This window comes from Lutra lutra, chromosome X, assembly GCF_902655055.1.
Source record: "Lutra lutra chromosome X, mLutLut1.2, whole genome shotgun sequence".
Lineage (NCBI taxonomy): Eukaryota > Metazoa > Chordata > Mammalia > Carnivora > Mustelidae > Lutra > Lutra lutra.
In genome coordinates this window covers 46,033,836-46,052,538 of record NC_062296.1, presented here as the reverse complement: position 1 = coordinate 46,052,538, position 18,703 = coordinate 46,033,836, and the positions used below count along the sequence as shown (strand labels likewise).

Here is an 18,703-nt window from a genome sequence, read left to right as displayed (position 1 = left end):
GAGATATAACATTGTGTAAGTTTAAGTTGTACAGGGTGTTGATTTAATATATGTATATATTTTGAAATGTTTACTACGATAAGGTTAGTTAACACATCCCTCACCTCATATAACCATTTTTTTGTTCTTATGGTGAGAACATTTAAAATCTACTCTCTAGCAACTTTCAAGTATGTAGTATAGTTAACTATAGTAACCATGCTATGCATTAGATGTCCAGAACTTACTCATCTTCTAAGTGCAGTTTGTATGTTAACTTTTGCAGCTTGATGATCTTGAAAAAGCCACATGTGTCCTTTGTAAGTGACCCTGAACTTTCAAAAGTTTTCCACTTTTCTTAAAGATTGTGTAGAATTTAATGCACAGATTTTGATTTACTATTATCGATTGTTCAAAATCTGTCCTTAGTTGTTTTTATTTTGGCCATTTTTGACGTGGTTAGTTAACTTTTGGATAATCACTGATTTATAAAGTCTAAAATCAAAGCAATTTCTTTTCATATAATACTAGATTTGTTATTTTGCTTATTTGAATTATATTAATTATTTTTTGGTTTGCATGATAGCATTCCAAACCTAGTTCTGCAATAATGCTTGTTTTGAATATGCATATTTGTCCCAACAAGGTTGATACATCAGGGAACAATTTGAGCATAAGACAAAATTTGCATTTTCATATGCAAAGGTTTGGGATCAGCAAATTATGATCACCAACCAGTGGCCTGTTTTTATAAATAAAGTTCTGTTGGAACACACCCAAGCCCTTTTGTGTATATTGTCTGTGGCTGCTTTTGTACCATGATCTTGGAGTTGAATAGTTGTAACAAAGACCCACAAAGCCTAAAAAATTTTACTGTCTGATCCTTTATAGAAAGTTTTCCCTGGGTGAATGTAGGAAACTACACCCAGCTATACTGAACTGCATTAAATACATGCATATACCTGTACACACCTCATACCTCAAACATCTGTTGGCTAGCTCAGTGCACCCCTTGTGTTTTAAGCCACTCCCATCCACATCTGTTGTTATAGTTTTCCATCGGATTTCAGATAACCCTCCTCCCATCATTTCACAGTAATTCATGAGCTGCAGCCCTTCTGATGTACTTCCACAGGCAAACTTCAGGTCTTTTTTAAGGTAGAGTGCTGTATTTATTGTTGTGTTTTTATATTTCTTAATCACCTCATGTGTAAACTATGCAAAATTGTGCTATCATTTTTATTAGGTTTCTATCTTTTAAAAAATGTGTTATGATGAAGTTTTTTGAGTGTTGTGCTTCTAACCCCATTTCCCGTATGAATCTTATGGTGTTCATTGCATAATTTTGCATAACCTGGTGAGTTTTAGGAACTCATTTGATTTCAGAACTGACTGTAATTGTCATCCTGCAAAAAGTACCAATTCATACACTGAGTATTTCTTGGACTATATGAAGATTAAATTAGTTAAAGGACAACAAAGCACTTATGTTAGTGTCTGGGACATGCTAATTACTCAGATACTAGTTATTACTGATTTCTATTGCCATGTGCCAGTAACTGTTCAAAGGACTGCTTAGGTGAACAGGACAAATTAAAGCCTTGTCCCCATGGAGTTTACATTATAAAAAAATCTGTATTAATATACATTTTGGCTAGTAACTTAGTCCTCCCATAAAAGACATTTGGTGTTTTTATAAATAACATTTAAAAAATATCCAGAGATCAAAGACATTTGCTTAGAACAACTTTCTAGTTAGTGTCTCATTGATCTCATGCAGTATTTTATTGAATGATTTAAAAAAAATGTTTTTAATAACTGTACCCTCGGATGGGGCGCCTGGGTGGCTCAGTGGGTTAAGCCGCTGCCTTTGGCTCAGGTCATGATCTCAGGGTCCTGGGATCGAGCCCCGCATCGGGCTCTCTGCTCAGCAGGGAGCCTGCTTCCTCCTCTCTCTCTGCCTGCCTCTCTGCCTGCTTGTGATCTCTCTCTGTCAAATAAATAAATAAATAAAATCTAAAAAAAAAATAACTGTACCCTCGGGAGATGAATCTGATTTACCTTCAAGGAGGTAAAGAATAGTCATCTCCTTTTTACTATATGTCAAAATAAAAAGTTAAAAAATACAAATTCAAACTTAATTTGCAAAAATAGTATGCAGATTCTTACAGGCCCTTCACCCAGATTCAGCAGATAGTAATTTTTTACATTTGCTTTATCATTCTGTCTATATATTTTTTTGATTCAGAGAGTAAATTACAAACACAATACTCCTTTATCCCTGAATACTTCAATATGTATTTCACCAAAATGGGAATATTCTCTTACTTAGCCTCAGTGTAGTTAGCAAAATTAGAAATTAACATTGATACTGTTTCTTTTTTTTTTTTAAAGATTTTATTTATTTATTTGACAGAGAGAAATCACAAGTAGGCAGAGAGGCAGACAGAGAGAGAGGAGGAAGCAGGCTCCCTGCTGAGCAGAAAGCCCGATGCGGGGCTCGAACCCAGGACCTGGGATCATGACCTGAGCTGAAGGCAGCGGCTTAACCCACTGAGCCACCCAGGCGCCCCGATACTGTTTCTTTTTTTAAAAGATTTTTTGAAAAGATTTTATTTGTTTGAGAGGGAGAGCATTTACAGACATGCCCACACGAAAAGGGGGCAGGGGCAGAGGGAGATGGAGAAATAGGCTTCTCATTGAGCAGGAAGCCTGTTGTGGGGCTCAGTCCAGGACCCCGAGATCATGACCTGAGCCAAAGGCAGATGCTTAATGGGCTGAGCCACCCAGGTGCCCTGAGATTTTATTTTTAAGCAATCTATACACTCACTGTGGGGCTTTAACTCAAAACCCTGAGATCAAGAGTCGCATGCTCCACTGATTGAGCCAGCCAGGCACCCCCATACAATGCAGTTTTTAATCTAAAGACCTTATTCACGTTTTGCTTCATAATGTCCTTTATAGTGAAAGAAAAAAATTTCTTTTTCTCTGGTCTTGCATCCAATTTTGGAGCATACATTGCAATTCATTGTCATGTCTCTTTAATCTTCTTTACTCTAGAGCACTGTACCTTGCTGTTTTTTTCCCTTACATATTTTTGAAGAACAGGGTAGTTAATTTGGGTTTGTCTGATATTTCTTTGTGATCGTGTATTTTGCTAGAAATACTGTGAAGTAATGCTGTGTCTTTCTCAGCATGTTTTATCAGGAGGCGTATGATATCTTTTACTGTATTTTAAAATGTATTTTGTTTTAATACTAAGCTTATCAATCAGCTTATTCTCTGCCATTTAATTTAGGTATTTGAAGCTGGGTTTGGTTAATTTCTATAGAGTTGGGAAGAATTTGCCCACTTCTTACTGTTTTTTTTGTTTTTTTTTTTTTTTTTTTTTTTTGCTTTTCCCCTTTCCACCTTCTTCATATACCCCCAAAATTCAAAACCACAAAACACCCTATTTATGAATTTTCATTGTGTATTCTGAGTGTCTGCTAAAAGTAGAGAATCAAGAGTGAATGTTTCATATTAAAGTGACTGCACCTGTTACTTGTTAAGTATATGAAAGAATATATTTCTTTCAAAGGCTGACTATCATGCATCCAACACCGCTTACTGAATAGACACGGAAGAGAGAATATTGGAGGGTACTAAATGACTTCAGGGTTGTTTTTTTAAAATGCTCAACAAATCACCACTCTTCTTTTAAGGAATCTCTGAGCAGATACTATCTTCATTTTAGTAAGCATTTATTATTCCTCTGTACAGGGCAATTTGTTATTTCCCACATGGGAAAAAAGATGAACCCAGACCAGTTTCCTCCTTTGAGGAGCTTACACTCCAGTAGAGAGTACTTTGAGTTTTAAAGAAGGAACTATAAGCAGAATGTATTGCTTATTATGAGAGAAGTAAAAGAAAATTCAGTAGAAGAGGAGGAAGGGAAACTTTTTTGAGCTGAGTTGTGGTATGATTAGAAAGTCATGTGTGAATTATCTTGCAGAGAGCTTTGAATGCTATGCTTAGGAATGGGGAGCCTTTGAATATTTTGAGCATGGGGTTATATATGAGTTTACTCTATGCCAGTCATTGGAAATACTGAGGAGATAGAACAGTCCTTTAGAAAAGGAATATATTTAGGAGAATATAGACATATATGTTCAACTCCGATTCCCCCTAAAAGTATAGTAGCAGGTGCTAAGTACCAGCTGAGCGCTACTGACATATATGGTATAAGAACACAGTAGTTTAGTACTTGAATCTGGTAGAATGAACATGGGTAAAAGATGGAATTTCAAGGCAGGAAAGGATGACTTCTGGATACTTCTTCCTCCTTTGTTCCCATTCCAGTAGATTCTAAAAAATTTAAATGACTTGTGTTCCTGAATACTGCCATCCACTTATTAGTGTTTTCCATGATTTGTCTCTGACATCTGAATTCTAAACAATAACCTGATTATTCTGGATGGGAGCTAGGGTTACCTGCCTAACTTGAAGAATGAATTGTGGAAACAGGTGCTGTTTTCTGTTTCTAAAATCTAAATGTCTTAAAATTGTATTTTTTTTCTGCAGAGGAATAGAACCACAGTTCTCACCTAAAGACCCTTTTCTTATAACTCCTTAAAACAGGAATAAAACTTCTGGCTTTGCTTCTTGCTCTTGCCACATTCTTTGCCTCTTGTCTCCATTTGAAGACTGTCTGGGTGGGGTGTGGTATATCATTGGAATGAAGTGTATTTATGAAATAATGAAACATTTCCTAAAGCTTTTAGTAATTAGGCCCACATGAACATGGTGACCTTTATTGCAATTTAATTTTTGTTTAGAGTATTACAGAGACTGCTATTTAGACATAATAAGGCAGAATGCTGACCTTATTCAAATATTGCTGCTTTATTACAAATTTGTAATTTCTTACTTCCATTAGAGCATGTATACTTTTATATTTAAAAGATAGGGTACCTGAGAGGCTCAGTTGGTTAAGTGTCTGTCTTTGGCTCGGGTCATGATCCTAGGGTCCTGGGATCAAGTCCCACGTTGGGCTTCCTGCTCAGCATGGAGTCTGCTTGTCCTTCTCCCTGTGCCCCTCCCCCTGCTCATGCTCTCTTTTTCTCTCAAAGAAATAAAACCTTTTTTAAAAAAGATTTTATTTATTTATTTGACAGAGATCACAAGTAGGCAGAGAAGCAGGTAGAGAGGGGAGGAAGCAGTCTCCCTGCTGAACAGAGAGCCCGATGAGGGGCTTGATCCCAGGACTCTGGGATCATGACCTGAGCCGAAGGCATAGACTTTAACCCACTGAGCCACCCAGGCACCCCAAGAAATAAAATCTTTTAAAAAAATAGATTGGAGTGTTTTTAGTCCTCCATTGTGTCTCTTTTTTCTTTTAATTTTTTATTTAAATTCTAGTTAACATACAGTACAATATCTGTTTCAGGAAGTCTTCATTTTTTTTAAGATTTTATTTCTTTGACAGACACAGCGGGAGAGGGAACACAAGCAGAGGGAGTGGGAGAGGGAGAAGCAGACTCCCTGCTGAGCAGGCGTCCCAATGTGGGGGTTTGATCCCAGGACCCTGAGATTATGACCTGAGCCGAAGTCAGACACTTAACTGAATGAGCTACCTGGGTGCCCCCGTCATGGTTTCTTAAATGTTTTGGAAAGGTTGACATCTTTTTAAAAGATTTTATTAATTTATTTGGCAGAGAACACAAGCAGGGGGAGTAGCAGTGGTAGAGGGAGAAGCAAGCTCCTTTCTGAGTAGGGAGTCTGATGCAGGGCTTGATCCCAGGATCCTGGGATCATCACTTGAGCTGAAGGCAGACGCTTAACCAAGCGAGCCACCCAGGCACCCCCGGAAAGGTTGACATTTTCATACAAATTCTGAATAGTGTTTATTTGCCCAAGTAGGTACTGTTGGTACTGAGCCTAATAAAACCAGAAAAATTTAGACTCTGCCCTTAAGTGCTTTTAGACAAAAAATAAATAAGACAAGAAGATAATAAATCACAGAAATATATTTTCCTGGCAACAAATATGGCAGATATGGAGATAGTTTATATGTGCATACTTATGAACTTTCAAAATAGATTTTAGGGGCGCCTGGGTGGCTCAGTGGGTTAAAGCCTCTGCCTTCGGCTCGGGTCGTGATCCCAGGGTCCTGGGATCGAGCCCCGCATCGGGCTCACTACTCAGCGGGAAGCCTGCTTCCCTTCCTCTCTCTCTGCCTACCTGTGATCTCAGTCTGTCAAATAAATAAATAAAATATTAAAAAAATAGATTTTAGAGATTTTTCTTGTGCTGGAAGGGAGAATGGTAATGGACAAATATTAGTGTTACCAACCTTGTTATTTGTATATTTCTTTTGTGATTTTGTAGTTGCAGTAAAATATAAAATTTAACATTTTAAGCACTTTAAAGTGTACAGTTCAGTGGCATTAAGTACATTAAATATATTCAGTGTTGTGCAGCCATCATTGCTCTCTAACTCTGGAGCATTTCCTTTACCTCTGAAAGAGTCCTCATATCTCCCGATATTCTGCATCATTGTGTATCTGTTACCTCTGTCCAACTCCAGAACTTTTTTGTCATCTCAAACTGAAACTCTGTACCCATTAAACAGTAACTTTCATTCCCCTCTCCCCTAATCCATTGGTAACTACCATTTCATTTTCTGTCTCTGATTTTAAGTATTCTAGATACTTTCATATAAGTGGAATTACACAATATTTGTCCTTTTGTGTTTGGCTTATTTCATTATTTAGCATAATGTCCTCAAGGTTCATCCATTTTGTAGCATGTTATCAGAATTTCATTCCTTTTTAAGGCTAAATAATATTCCATTCATTATGTATGTATGTACCATACATATTTAGTTTATCTATTCATGTGTTGATGGACATTTGTGTTGTTTCCATCTTGGCTGTTGTGCATATTGCTTCTGTAAACATTGGTGAACAAATATCTGTTGAAGTCTCTATTTTCAGTTCTTTTGAGCATGTACCCAGAAGTGGAATTCTAACTTTAATTTTTTAAAAAATTTTATTTATTTATTTGACACAGAGAAAGAGATCACAAGTAGGCAGAGAGGCAAGCAGAGAGAGAGGAGAGGCAGGCTCCCCACTGAGCAGAGAGCCCGATGTGGGGCTCGATCCCAGGACCCTGAGATCATGACCTGAGCTGAAGGCAGAGGCTTAACCCACTGAACCACCTAGCCGCTCCTCTAGCTTTAATTTTTTGGGAACCACTAAACTGTTTCCATGGTGGTTATACTGTTTTACATTTCCACTTACATTTTATAAGGGTATGAATTTCTCTACATTCTTGGTCAACAATGCTTTTTTGTTTTGTTTTGTCTTTTAGAAAAATGAACTCATACAGTTTATTTTGTTTTAGAATTAGGTTAACTTAAAAAATTTAGTTGACCGTGTCAGCTGTACTCTATAAAACAAATGAGTTGACAATTAAGAAACTAAACTGAAATAAAGAGGATTAAGAGGTACAAACTTCCAGTTATAAAATAAATAAGTCACAGAGAGGCAAATTACAGCATAGAGAATATAGTCAATAAAATTGTAATAATGTTGTTTGGTGTAGATATTGACTACATTTATCATGGTGATCACTGAGTAGTGTATAGAATTGTTGAGTCATTATTTTGTGTATCTGAAATTAAGATAACACTGTATATTATCTATACTTAAGTATTGTCTGTTTTTTTAATAATAGCTATACTACAGGTGTAAAGTGTTATTGTAGTTTTTATTTGCATTTCCCTAATGACTAGTGAGATAAAGCCTCTTTTCATGTGCTTTTTGGCTGTTGCTGTATCTTATTTGGAAAAATGTCTATTGAAGTCTTTTGCTCAACTTTAAGTTGTTCTTTTTGTTGTTGTTGTTGTAGGAGTCATTTAAAAATTCTGGATATTGGGGCACCTGGGTGGCTCAGTCAATTAAGTGTCTAACCCTTGATCTCACCTTAGGTCTTGATCACAGGGTTGTGAGTTCAAGTCCTGGATAGGGTTCCATGCTGGGTTTGGAACCTACTTAAACAAATTCTGGATATTAATTCCTTATCAAATATATGATTTGTGAATATTTTTTCCATTTTGTGGGTTTTCTTTTCACTCTTGGTAGTGTTCTTTGATGCATGAAAGTTTTCAGTTTGGATGAAGTCCAAACTATTATCTATTTTTTTCTTTTGTTGTATGAGTGTTTGGTGCCATCTAAGAAATGATTGCCAGGTCTAAAGTCATGAAGATTTACTCCTCTATTTTCTTTTTCTTTTTTAAAGATTTTTATTTATTTGTTAGAGAGCACAATCAGGGGGAGCGGCAGGCAGAGGGAGAAGCAGGCTCCCTGCTGAGCAAGGAGCCCGATGCAGGATTCCATCCCAGGACCAGACCCCAGGATCATGACCTGAGCCAAAGGCAGATACTTAACAATCTGACAAAATTCAACACCCTTTCACAATAAAAACACTTAGAGAACTAGGAAGAGAAAGGAACTTCCCCAATTGCATAATGAATATTAATAAAAAACCCACAGCTAATATACTTAATAGTGAAAAGACTAAAAATTTACAACTTGAGATCAGAAACAAGACAAATATGCCTGTTTTTGCCATTTCTATTCAACAGAAGTTAAAAAAGAAAAAATAAAAACCAATCCAAGCAGTAAAGGATGAAGTGGTTTGTACAGGATGTGATCTTACATGTAGAAAATCCTAAAGAATCCACAAAAAACTATTAGAGATAATAAATGAATTCAGCCCAGTTGCAGGATATAAGGTCAACACACAGAAAGCAGTTATATTCCTGTACACTAGCAATAAACAATCCAAAGAGGATATTGAGAAAATATTTTTTTCTATTTACAGCAGCCTCAGAAAGAATATATAGGAATGAATTTAATCAAAGAGTTTCAGAACTTGTGCAATGAATATTATGAAACTATGCTTAAAAGAAATTAAATCAGTTCCAGGGGTGCCTGCCTGGCTTTGTCAGAAGCTTGTGACTCTTGATTTCATGATCAAGAGTTCAAGCCCCACGTAGGGTGTAAAGATTACCACAATTTAGATGATTATGTGATTTCCCCCCTTTTTCTATATATCTGCTATTTTACATTGATATATTTTTGTCACACTTTGCATTCCTGGGATAAATCCTACTTGGTCATGGTGTATAATTCTTTGATGTGTCATTGAATTCTGTTTGCTAGCATTTTGTTTGGGATTTTTGAATCAATAGCTAGTATTTTGTTTAGGACTTTTGCATCAGTATTCATCAGGGATATTGGTTTGTAGTTTTCCCTTTTTTTATGATGTGTTTCTCTGTATCAGGGTAATGCTGGCCTTATAGAATGAGTCAAGTGTTCCCTCCTCTTCTGTTTTTGGGAAGAATTCGAGAAATGATGATTATTCATTAAATGTTTGGTAGAATCTACTGGCGAAGCCACTGATCCTGGGTTTTTCTGTTTTGGGATGTTTTTTGATTATAAACTCAAGTAAAGAGACTGAATAGTTACATATAAAAAAAAGAAAAACGAGGTGTTGATATTTACATAATGAGGTTGCTTTTACCATTGTTCTTTATTTTATTATATAGCTCCAGGTTGTACTTTGGTGTTTCATTTCAGCCCGATAGTCTTCTTTTGGCATTTCTTGTAGGGCAAGTATACTAGCAGTTCATTTTCTCAGCTTTTGAATTTTTGGCATATTTCTTCATTTTTCAAGGTTATATTTGCTAGATACAGAATTCTTGGTTGATGAGGGTTTTTCTCGCAGCACTTTAATACTCAATTAAAAAAAATTTATTTGAGAGAGAGAGAGAGAGCACAAGGGAAGGGGCAAAGGAAGAGGGAGAATCTTATACAGACTCCACACTGAGCATAGAGCCCCATGTGGGATTTGATCTCAGAGCCCTGAGATCATAACCTGAGCTGAAACCAAGAGTCACATGCTTAACAAACTGCGCTACCCAGGTGCCCCTTTTTACAGCACTTTAAATATGTCATCTCACTTTACTGGTTTCCATGGTGTTCAACTGTTAATGAGGATCCATTGTACTTGTCATTTCTCATTGATTTTGATATTTTCTTTGGCTTTGACAGTTTAATTATATTTTGTCTCACTATGGATTTCTGCTTATCCTTCTTGGAATTCATTGACCTTGATATGTAGATTCATATATTTCATGAATTTGGGCTGCTTTGACTATTAAGTATTCTTTCTCCTTTTTCTTCTCTTCTGTGACTGTCTTATGCATGTCTCTTATGCATGTTTTATGCTTGATGGTATCTCACAAGTTTCTGATGCTCTGGTCATTTTTCCTCTTTCTGCTTCTCATACTGGGTAATCTCAGTTGGTGCTATCTTTAAATTCACTTATTCTTTCTTATTCTTGGTCAGATCTTCTGTTGTACCTCTGTAGTAATTTTTCATGTCTGCTATTGTATTTTTCAACTCTAAAATCTTATTTGGTTCCATTTTTTTAAAGATTTATTTATTAGAGAGAGAGAGAGAGAGAGAGAGCGAGCGTGTGCACGTGAGATGGGAGAAGGTCAGAGGGAGAAGTAGACTCCCCATGGAGCTGGGAGTCCAATATGTGAGCTGAAGGCAGTTGTTTAATCAACTGAGCCACCCAGGTGCCCTATTTGGTTCCTTTTTATGTTTCTTTCTTTGTTTTTGCTGGGTTTTGCTGGTTTCTTTAGCTCTTTGATTATATTTAAAACAGTTTTTTTAAAGTCCTTGTCTATTAATTCCAACATCTGGGCCTCCTTAGGGGCAGTTCTGTTAATTTCTTCTTTTGTCCCTGGGAATGGGCCATACTTTTCCTATTTCTTTGAATGCTTCTGTTTTTGTTGAAAACAGGTACTTTGAATATTGTAATATGGCAGTTCTGGAAAACATTTTCCCCCCTCCCCAGGGTATGTTGTTGCTTCTTGTTGTGGTGTTTCCTTAGTGAACTTTTTAAAAAATATATTTATTTATTTGAGAGAGAGAAAGCAAGAGGGCACAAGCAGCAGGGAGGGGATGTGGGAGAGGGAGAAGCAAGCTCCCAGCTGAGCAGGGAGCCCTATGTGGGGCTCAACCCCAGCTCCAGGATCATGACCTGAGCCAAAGACAGACATTTAACTGACTGAGCCACCCAGGTGCCCCCGGTTAGTGAACTTTCTAACCTATTTTGACAAAGGCTGTATTTGTCATGTGTGGGTACTGCAGTGTTTGTTCTGGTAGCTTATTGGTCAGTTAGTGGTTTGACAGAAAAAAAAAGTTCAAAAACAAACAATAACCTAAACCAAACCAAAACAACTTTTTCTCTTAACATATTGGCTCAGTGTTGGGGTAGTTCTCAGTGCTTAGCCAGTTATTTAAAACTCTTTTGTAACTCTCACTTCCTGATTGGGTAGAAGCTAAAGGTCAGATAAAGGTGAAAGTTTATGGTCTATTGGCTTTTCTGAGCACGTGTCTAGCCTTGAGCATAGGAATGGCCTTCCAAATTCCTTGGTATGTGCTGGAGCTTTTTGGAGCTCTTATTTTCTCCTGTATCTCTGACTTCTTTCTTCCCATCCTTTTATGTCTGTCAAGTGCCTGGCCCACGTATTATCCCTTGCCCTGGTGGCTGTGGATAGTATATTTGCCTTTAAATTCTTTGGACAAATCCAGTTTGTTTTAGGAATTTGTTCCTCCTGAGAATGTTCTGGTTGGTGAATGAAAGAAAACCCACATCCCAGTCTGTCCGATAACAACCAAACAGGTCAAAACACACAACCACAATTCTTTAAGAATAGGATCCACATCACTACCTTTGGCATCTGCAAGTTCCCTAGGAATGTGGGCCACCATCTTCATGGCTTCCATCAAGCTGGGAATGGGACATGGTAGGTGCATAAAGTTGAAACACCACAGTGCTCTCATACTGATGTTCAGTAGCTTTTTCTTTTTTTTTCTTTTTGTTTTGTTTTGTTAACTGGCCTTTAGTTTATTTAAAAGAGGTGGAAAATATAAGATATTTTGTCAGGTGAAATAAAGTGATTATTGGAATGTTTATTGATTTAATTTGGTAAAAATAGTTTTTAACTATTTTATTTTATTTTTTAAAGGTAACCTCCTTAATCTAATAAAGAGTATTTATTAAAAGTTTAGAGATAATAACAGTCTTTTTTTTTTAAATTTCTTTTCAGCGTGACAGAATTCATTGTTTATGCACCACACCCAGTGCTCCATGCAATACGTGCCCTCCATTATACCCACCACCTGACTCCCCCAACCGCCCACCCTCCACCCCTTCAAAACCCTCAGGTTGTTTTTCAGAGTCCATAGTCTCTCATGGGTCATCTCCCCTTCCAGTTTCTCTCAACTCCCTTCTCCTATCCATCTCCCTATGTCCTCCATGTTATTTCTTATGCTCCACAAATAAGTGAAACCATATGATAATTGACTCTCTCTGCTTGACTCATTTCATTCAGCATAATCTCTTCCAGTCCCGTCCATGTTGCTACAAAAGTTGGGTATTCATCCTTTCTGATGGAGGCATCATACTCCATAGTGTATATGGACCACATCTTCCTTATCCATTTGTCTGTTGAAGGGCATCTTGGTTCCTTCCACAGTTTGGCGACCGTGGCCATTGCTGCTATAAACGTTGGGGTACAGATGGCCCTTCTTTTCACTACCTCTGTATCTTTGGGGTAAATACCCAGTAATGCAATTGCAGGGTCATAGGGAAGGTCTCTTTTTAATTTCTTAAGGAATCTCCACACTGTTCTCCAAAGTGGCTGCACCAACTTGCATTCCCACCAACAGTGTAAGAGGGTTCCCCTTTCTCCACATCTTCTCCAACACACGTTGTTTCCTGTCTTGTTAATTTTGGCCATTCTAACTGGTATAAGGTGGTATCTCAGTGTGGTTTTAGTTTGAATCTCCCTGATGGCTAGTGATGATGAACATTTTTTCATGTGCCTGATAGCCATTTGTATGTCTTCATTGGAGAAGTGTCTGTTCATATCTTCTGCCCATTTTTTGACATGATTATCTGTTTTGTGTGTGTTGAGTTTGAGAAGTTCTTTATAGATCCTGGATATATCAACCTTTTGTCTGTACTGTCATTTGCAAATATCTTCTCCATTCTGTGGGTAAAGCTCACAGCCTTCCCGTTCAGATCAGGAATACGACAAGGATGCCCACTCTCACCACTCTTGTTCAACATAGTATTAGAAGTCCTAGCAACAGCAATCAGACAACAAAGAGAAATCAAAGGTATCCAAATTGGCAATGAAGAAGTCAAACTCTGTCTCTTCGCAGATGACATGATTCTTTATATGGAAAACCCAAAAGACTCCACCCCAAACTACTAGAACTCATACAGCAATTCAGTAACGTGGCAGGATACAAAGTCAATGTACAGAAATCAGTTGCTTTCTTATATACTAACAATGAAAATACAGAAAGGGAATTTAGAGAATCAATTCCATTTACTATAGCACCAAGAACCATGAGATACCTGGGAATAAACCTAACCAAACAGGTAAAGGATGTGTACTTGAGGAACTACAGAACACTCATGAAAGAAATTGAAGAAGACACAAAAAGATGGAAGACCATTCTATGCTCTTGGATTGGAAGAATAAACATTGTTAAAATGTCTATACTGCCTAGAGCAATCTATACTTTTAATACCATTCCAATCAAAATTCTACCGGTATTTTTCAAAGAGCTGGAGCAAATAATCCTAAAATTCATATGGAATCAGAAGAGACCCCGAATTGCTAAGGAAATGTTGAAAAACAAAAACAAAACTGGCAGCATCACTTTACCTGATTTCAAGCTTTACTACAAAGCTGTGATCACCAAGACAGCATGGTACTGGCATAAAAACAGACACATAGACCAGTGGAACAGAGTAGAGAGCCCAGATATGGACCCTCAACTCTATGGGCAAATAATCTTCGACAAAGCAGGAAAAAATATACAGTGGAAAAAAGACAGCCTCTTCAATAAATGGTGCTGGGAAAATTGGACAGCTATATGTAGAATGAAACTCGACCATTCTCTTACACCGTACACAAAGATAAAGTCAAAATGGATAAAAGACCTCAACGTGAGACAGGAATCCATCAGAATCCTAGAGGAGAACATAGGCAGTAACCTCTTCGATATCAGCCACAGCAGCTTCTTTCAAGATATGTCTCCAAAGGCAAAGGAAACAAAAGTGAAAATGAACTTTTGGGACTTCATCAAGATCAAAAGCTTCTGCACAGCAAAGAAAACAGTCAGTAGCTTTTTCTATTAACTGTTCCCTGTTGGTTGTAGGTTTTTGATTGGATTCTAGATTTCCAAAAATGTTGATTTGGAATTTTTTTTTTACTAGTGTAACTGTTGCCTTAGTGGAGGGACAGAGTTACTTGCTGTCACCATTGTATATGACATCATTCCTGGTGTGTTTGTTGTAATCCCTATACCAGTGCCACATATTCTTAATAACTGTAACTTTTTATGAACCCTCCTAGGGCATGAATGCCCACATTGTTGTTCTTTGTACTATCTTGGCAATTCTTGAGTCTGTACTATTCCATATTATATACCCTTTTATGTTTCTAAATTCTTTGATTAGTGTTTTATTCTCTTTTCATAAACATTTTTAAGGCCTAATGTGAGCCAGGGTTGTTTTAGGTCAGGGCTTTTCAGTCTTGGCATTATAGACATTTGGTCCAGGTAATTCTTTGCTGTGGGAAGCTGTTCTGTGTATGCATTGTATCCCCAGCCTCTGCCCAGTAGATACTAGTAACCCCCCCCCACTAGTTTTCACAACTGGAAATATTTAAAGACATTTTCGGATGGTTCCTGTGGGTGGTGAGGGTGTAGGAGGGGGCAGAGTCCTTCTGTTTGATAACCACAATTCTGGATGATAGGGATTCACAGGTAATTAATACTGAGCTAAGTGGAGGAATAAACAACTGAAATACACTGATGTGGTTAAGTATAGTTACAAAGATATGAACCAAGAAATGTAGAAGAATAGCAAAAAATTTCCTCGGAGAGTTAATGGTAATATTTTCTAAAGAGAGGGATGGCAGGTTTTTTTTTTTTTTTTTAAACACACTTTTTTTTTTTTTTTTAAGATTTTATTTATCTACTTGACAGACAGAGATCACAAGCAGGCAGAGAGGCAGGCAGAGAGAGAGAGGAGGAAGCAGGCTCCCCGCTGAGCAGAGAGCCCGATGCGGGGCTCGATCCCAGGACCCTGAGATCATGACCTGAGCCGAAGGCAGCGGCTCAACCCACTGAGCCACCCAGGTGCCCCAGGGATGGCAGTTTTGAGTTGGGACTTAAGGCAAGGTAGCAGTGTTGACAAGGGGGAGAGATGGTCTAGGTGGTGCAAAGGTCATATATAGGGACTTGATAGAAGGTTCCTTTTGTGCCTTTTGGACAGTGAGACATTGTGATTGGGGAGGATATGGGAGGTAGAGGTGAAAAAAGGAAAGTTATTTGATCAGATTTGAAAAGGCTTTTTTAAAGATTTAAAAGGGCTTTCTGTGCTACATTAATATCTTCATTTTATGCTTTTTTATATCATAGAAAATCGAATAATGTCTTTGGAGTAATATCAACTTCTTTTAATGAACAGTGATAAAGTAAAATGATTAAAATTATATGGTAAATATTATACTCAAGAAAATAGCTCTAGTCTATAAAGTATGTAAAGAGGGAAGGGTGGAGATTTCTATAAAACTAAAACTAGATGTCAGATACTATTTTTAAACCATGCCATCCTTTGCGTAGACTGTTTTCATACTGTATTTGTCAAATTTTTTTTAAAAGATTTTATTTATTTATTTGTCAGACAGAGATCACAAGTAAGCAGAGAAGCAGGCAGAGAGAGAGAGGAGGAAGCAGGCTCCCTGCTGAGCAGAGAGCCCGATGCGGGACTCGATCCCAGGACCCTGGGATCACGACCCGAGCTGAAGGCAGAGGCTTCAACCCACTGAGCCACCCAGGCGCCCCTCTTTGTCAAATTCTTAAATGTTATCACGGATGATGATTCTTGGTATTGAAATAGAGGAGTGAGTTGGGAACATGTATAAAGTTTTATGTTTTTTCAAGCAAATTATGAGGGTGATATATTTTAAAATGTTGTCTGCTTTCTCAGATTAGACATGGAGTCTTATTAACTGAAACTGGTCTCCTATAATATGTCTGTGTTCTTAGAAAAGGAAGATACTTGAAGAGTTAAAATGGTACAAAATTTTTTGTAACTTTTGATATTATTTCAAATTTACAGAAATTTTATGAGTACAAAGTACTCCTATCTACCCTTTTTCTAGAGTCACCATAGTTAATATTTTGTTTCAACTACATTATCATTTGTATATTCTCTGATTATATTTTTTTTTCCGGAGCTTTTTGAGGGTAAGTTGTGTAACATCATGTCCCTTTCCCCCTAAATGCTTCCAAAGGACAAGAGTCCATATTACTGGGTAATTATCATATCATAAAATTTTAAATATGTATAATACCCTTATCTAGTCTGAAATCCATATTCAGAGTTGCAAGTTGCCTCATAATATTCTTTCAGTTGGAAGTTATATCTCTCATTGTTTTCTTGACCTTGACAGGTTTTTTAGGTTTTTATTTAGATTCCAGTTAGTTAACATACAGTGTAATACTAGTTTCAGGTGCACAGTATATAGTGATTCAACAGTTCTATACAACACCCAGTGCTTGTCGCAACGAGTACACTCTTTAATCCCCATCAACTATTTTATTTCATTCTTTAAAAAATTTACTTACTTTAGAGAGAGAGAGAGTGCTTGCATGAGCAGGAGCGGGAGAGAGAGAGAGTCTCAAGCAGACTGTGCCTAGCACAGAGCCTGCCTGACATGGGGCTTGATCTCATGACCTTGAGATCATGACCCATGCTGAAACCAGGAGTTGGAAAAAAAAAAAAAAAGAAAATGAAACCAAGAATTGGATGCTGAACCAACTGCACCACCTAGTACCCTCCCTATCAGCTCCTTAACCCATAGCTCCACACATCTCTCCTCTGTTAGACATCAGTTTGTTCTCTGTAGTTGAGTTTGTTTCTTGGTTTGCCTCTCTCTTTTCCCACCAATGCTAGTTTGTTTTGTTTTTTAAATTCCACATGTGAGTGAAATCATACAGTATTTCTCTTCTAACTTTGACATTTTCTTTTTGAGGGAGAGAAGGGGAGAGAGAGAGGGAGAGAGAGAATCTCAAGCAGGCTCCTTGCCCAGCGAGGAACCCAACATGGGGCTTGATCTCACAACCCTGAAATTATGACCTGACCCGAAATCAAGAGTCAGACACTTAACCAAATGAACCACCCAGGAACCCCTGACCTTGACATTTTTGAAGAGTACAGTCTAGTTCTTTTTATAGAATACCCCTCAATTTGGGTTTGTGTGATGTTTCCTTATGATTAGATTAAGTTATGGATTTTGGTTCTTTTTAAGTGCCTCTTAGCAGAAGACACATGATGTCAATTGGTCCCATTACTGGTGATGATTTTTATTTATTTGAGAGAGAGAGAGAGAGAGAGAGAGAGAGAGAGAGAATATGAGAGGGAAGAGGTCAGAGGGAGAAGCAGACTCCCTGCCAAGCAGGGAACCTGTTGTGGAACTCTATCCCAGGACTCCAGGATCATGACCTGAGCTGAAGGCAGTTGCTTAACCAACTGAGCCACCCAGGTGCCCTAAAGCTGTGTTTGAGGAATAATATTTTTTAAAGTTATAATAATGTGGAGAAATAATGGCGTAAGATGGTGATAGGTCTCAAATTTGAAAACAAACTGCTATAATGAAACAAGTGAGAGTGAGAAGTAATAAAATATAATTGAGAATAAAAAATCACCATATGGACAGGTCTGTGGAAATTGTGTTAAAGCCTGTCAGTCCCAGATTTGTTCTATTTGTTGTAATTCATTGAAGAATAGTTTGCAGAAAAATAATTCATGTGTGACAGACAATTTGCTGTTTTCCCCATTTTTGTCCTTTGGTTCCCCACCTCTCTCTCTCTTTGGGGTAAAAAATTATGGATTGTGTTGGAAGTTTGTAGGGGAAAGGAAAGGAGCCCAAAACTCTGAGCCTTTAACGCATTTTTAGATTTACCATAAAACCTTTAAAAATAGACACATTAAATATGGAAGAACTCTTTGAATCATGTTACTTTAAGATTTCTGAATAGAATCACTGTTGACATTTTGGGATAGGTAATTTTTTGTTGTAAGGGGATTCTTGTGTGTATCATAAGATGTTTATCAGTATCCTTTGTCCTTTATCCACTAGAAGTCAGTGATAATCCTACCTACAGTTGTGACAACCAAAATTGTTTCCATACATTGTCATATGTACCGAGGGGGGCAAATTTGCCCCCATTGAGAAGTGCTGCCTTACAGCCAGTGGTTTGTCTCATCTCCCCCACAAAGGTCCTTGTACATGTGCATATATAATGTTCACATAGTTACAAATAGTTGTGATTAAATTTGGGAATTAGATTTTTCACTTAAAATGTTTTTTATAGTTATTTTTTCTTTTTATTATAGTATACAGAATAGAATTTACCATTTAATCATTTTTAGATCTATAGTTCATAAAATTTACTATTTAACCATTTTTGAGTGTACAGTTTGGTGGCATTAATAAATTAATTGTGTTGTATAACTCTTACTGCAATCAATTTGCAGAACTTTTTGATCATCCCAAAGAAAAACTTTGTAC

The 18,703-nt window shown here is 37.3% G+C and overlaps 1 protein-coding gene across 7 annotated transcripts in view; it reads left to right on the top strand.

Moving 5' to 3' along the window:
- ATRX (ATRX chromatin remodeler) overlaps positions 1-18,703 on the top strand; it is a 315,263-nt gene that overhangs the window by 7,520 nt on the left and 289,040 nt on the right. For 6 of the 7 annotated variants that reach the window (XM_047714739.1, XM_047714738.1, XM_047714737.1 and 3 more), the window contains exon 1: positions 1,076-1,137. The exons of the other annotated variant lie outside the window; for it this stretch is intronic. In XM_047714739.1, the coding sequence (XP_047570695.1) occupies positions 1,082-1,137 (56 nt within the window). In that variant the 5' untranslated portion in view covers positions 1,076-1,081. Of the gene's footprint in view, positions 1-1,075; positions 1,138-18,703 lie in introns of those variants that run through there. 7 annotated transcript variants of the gene reach the window in all.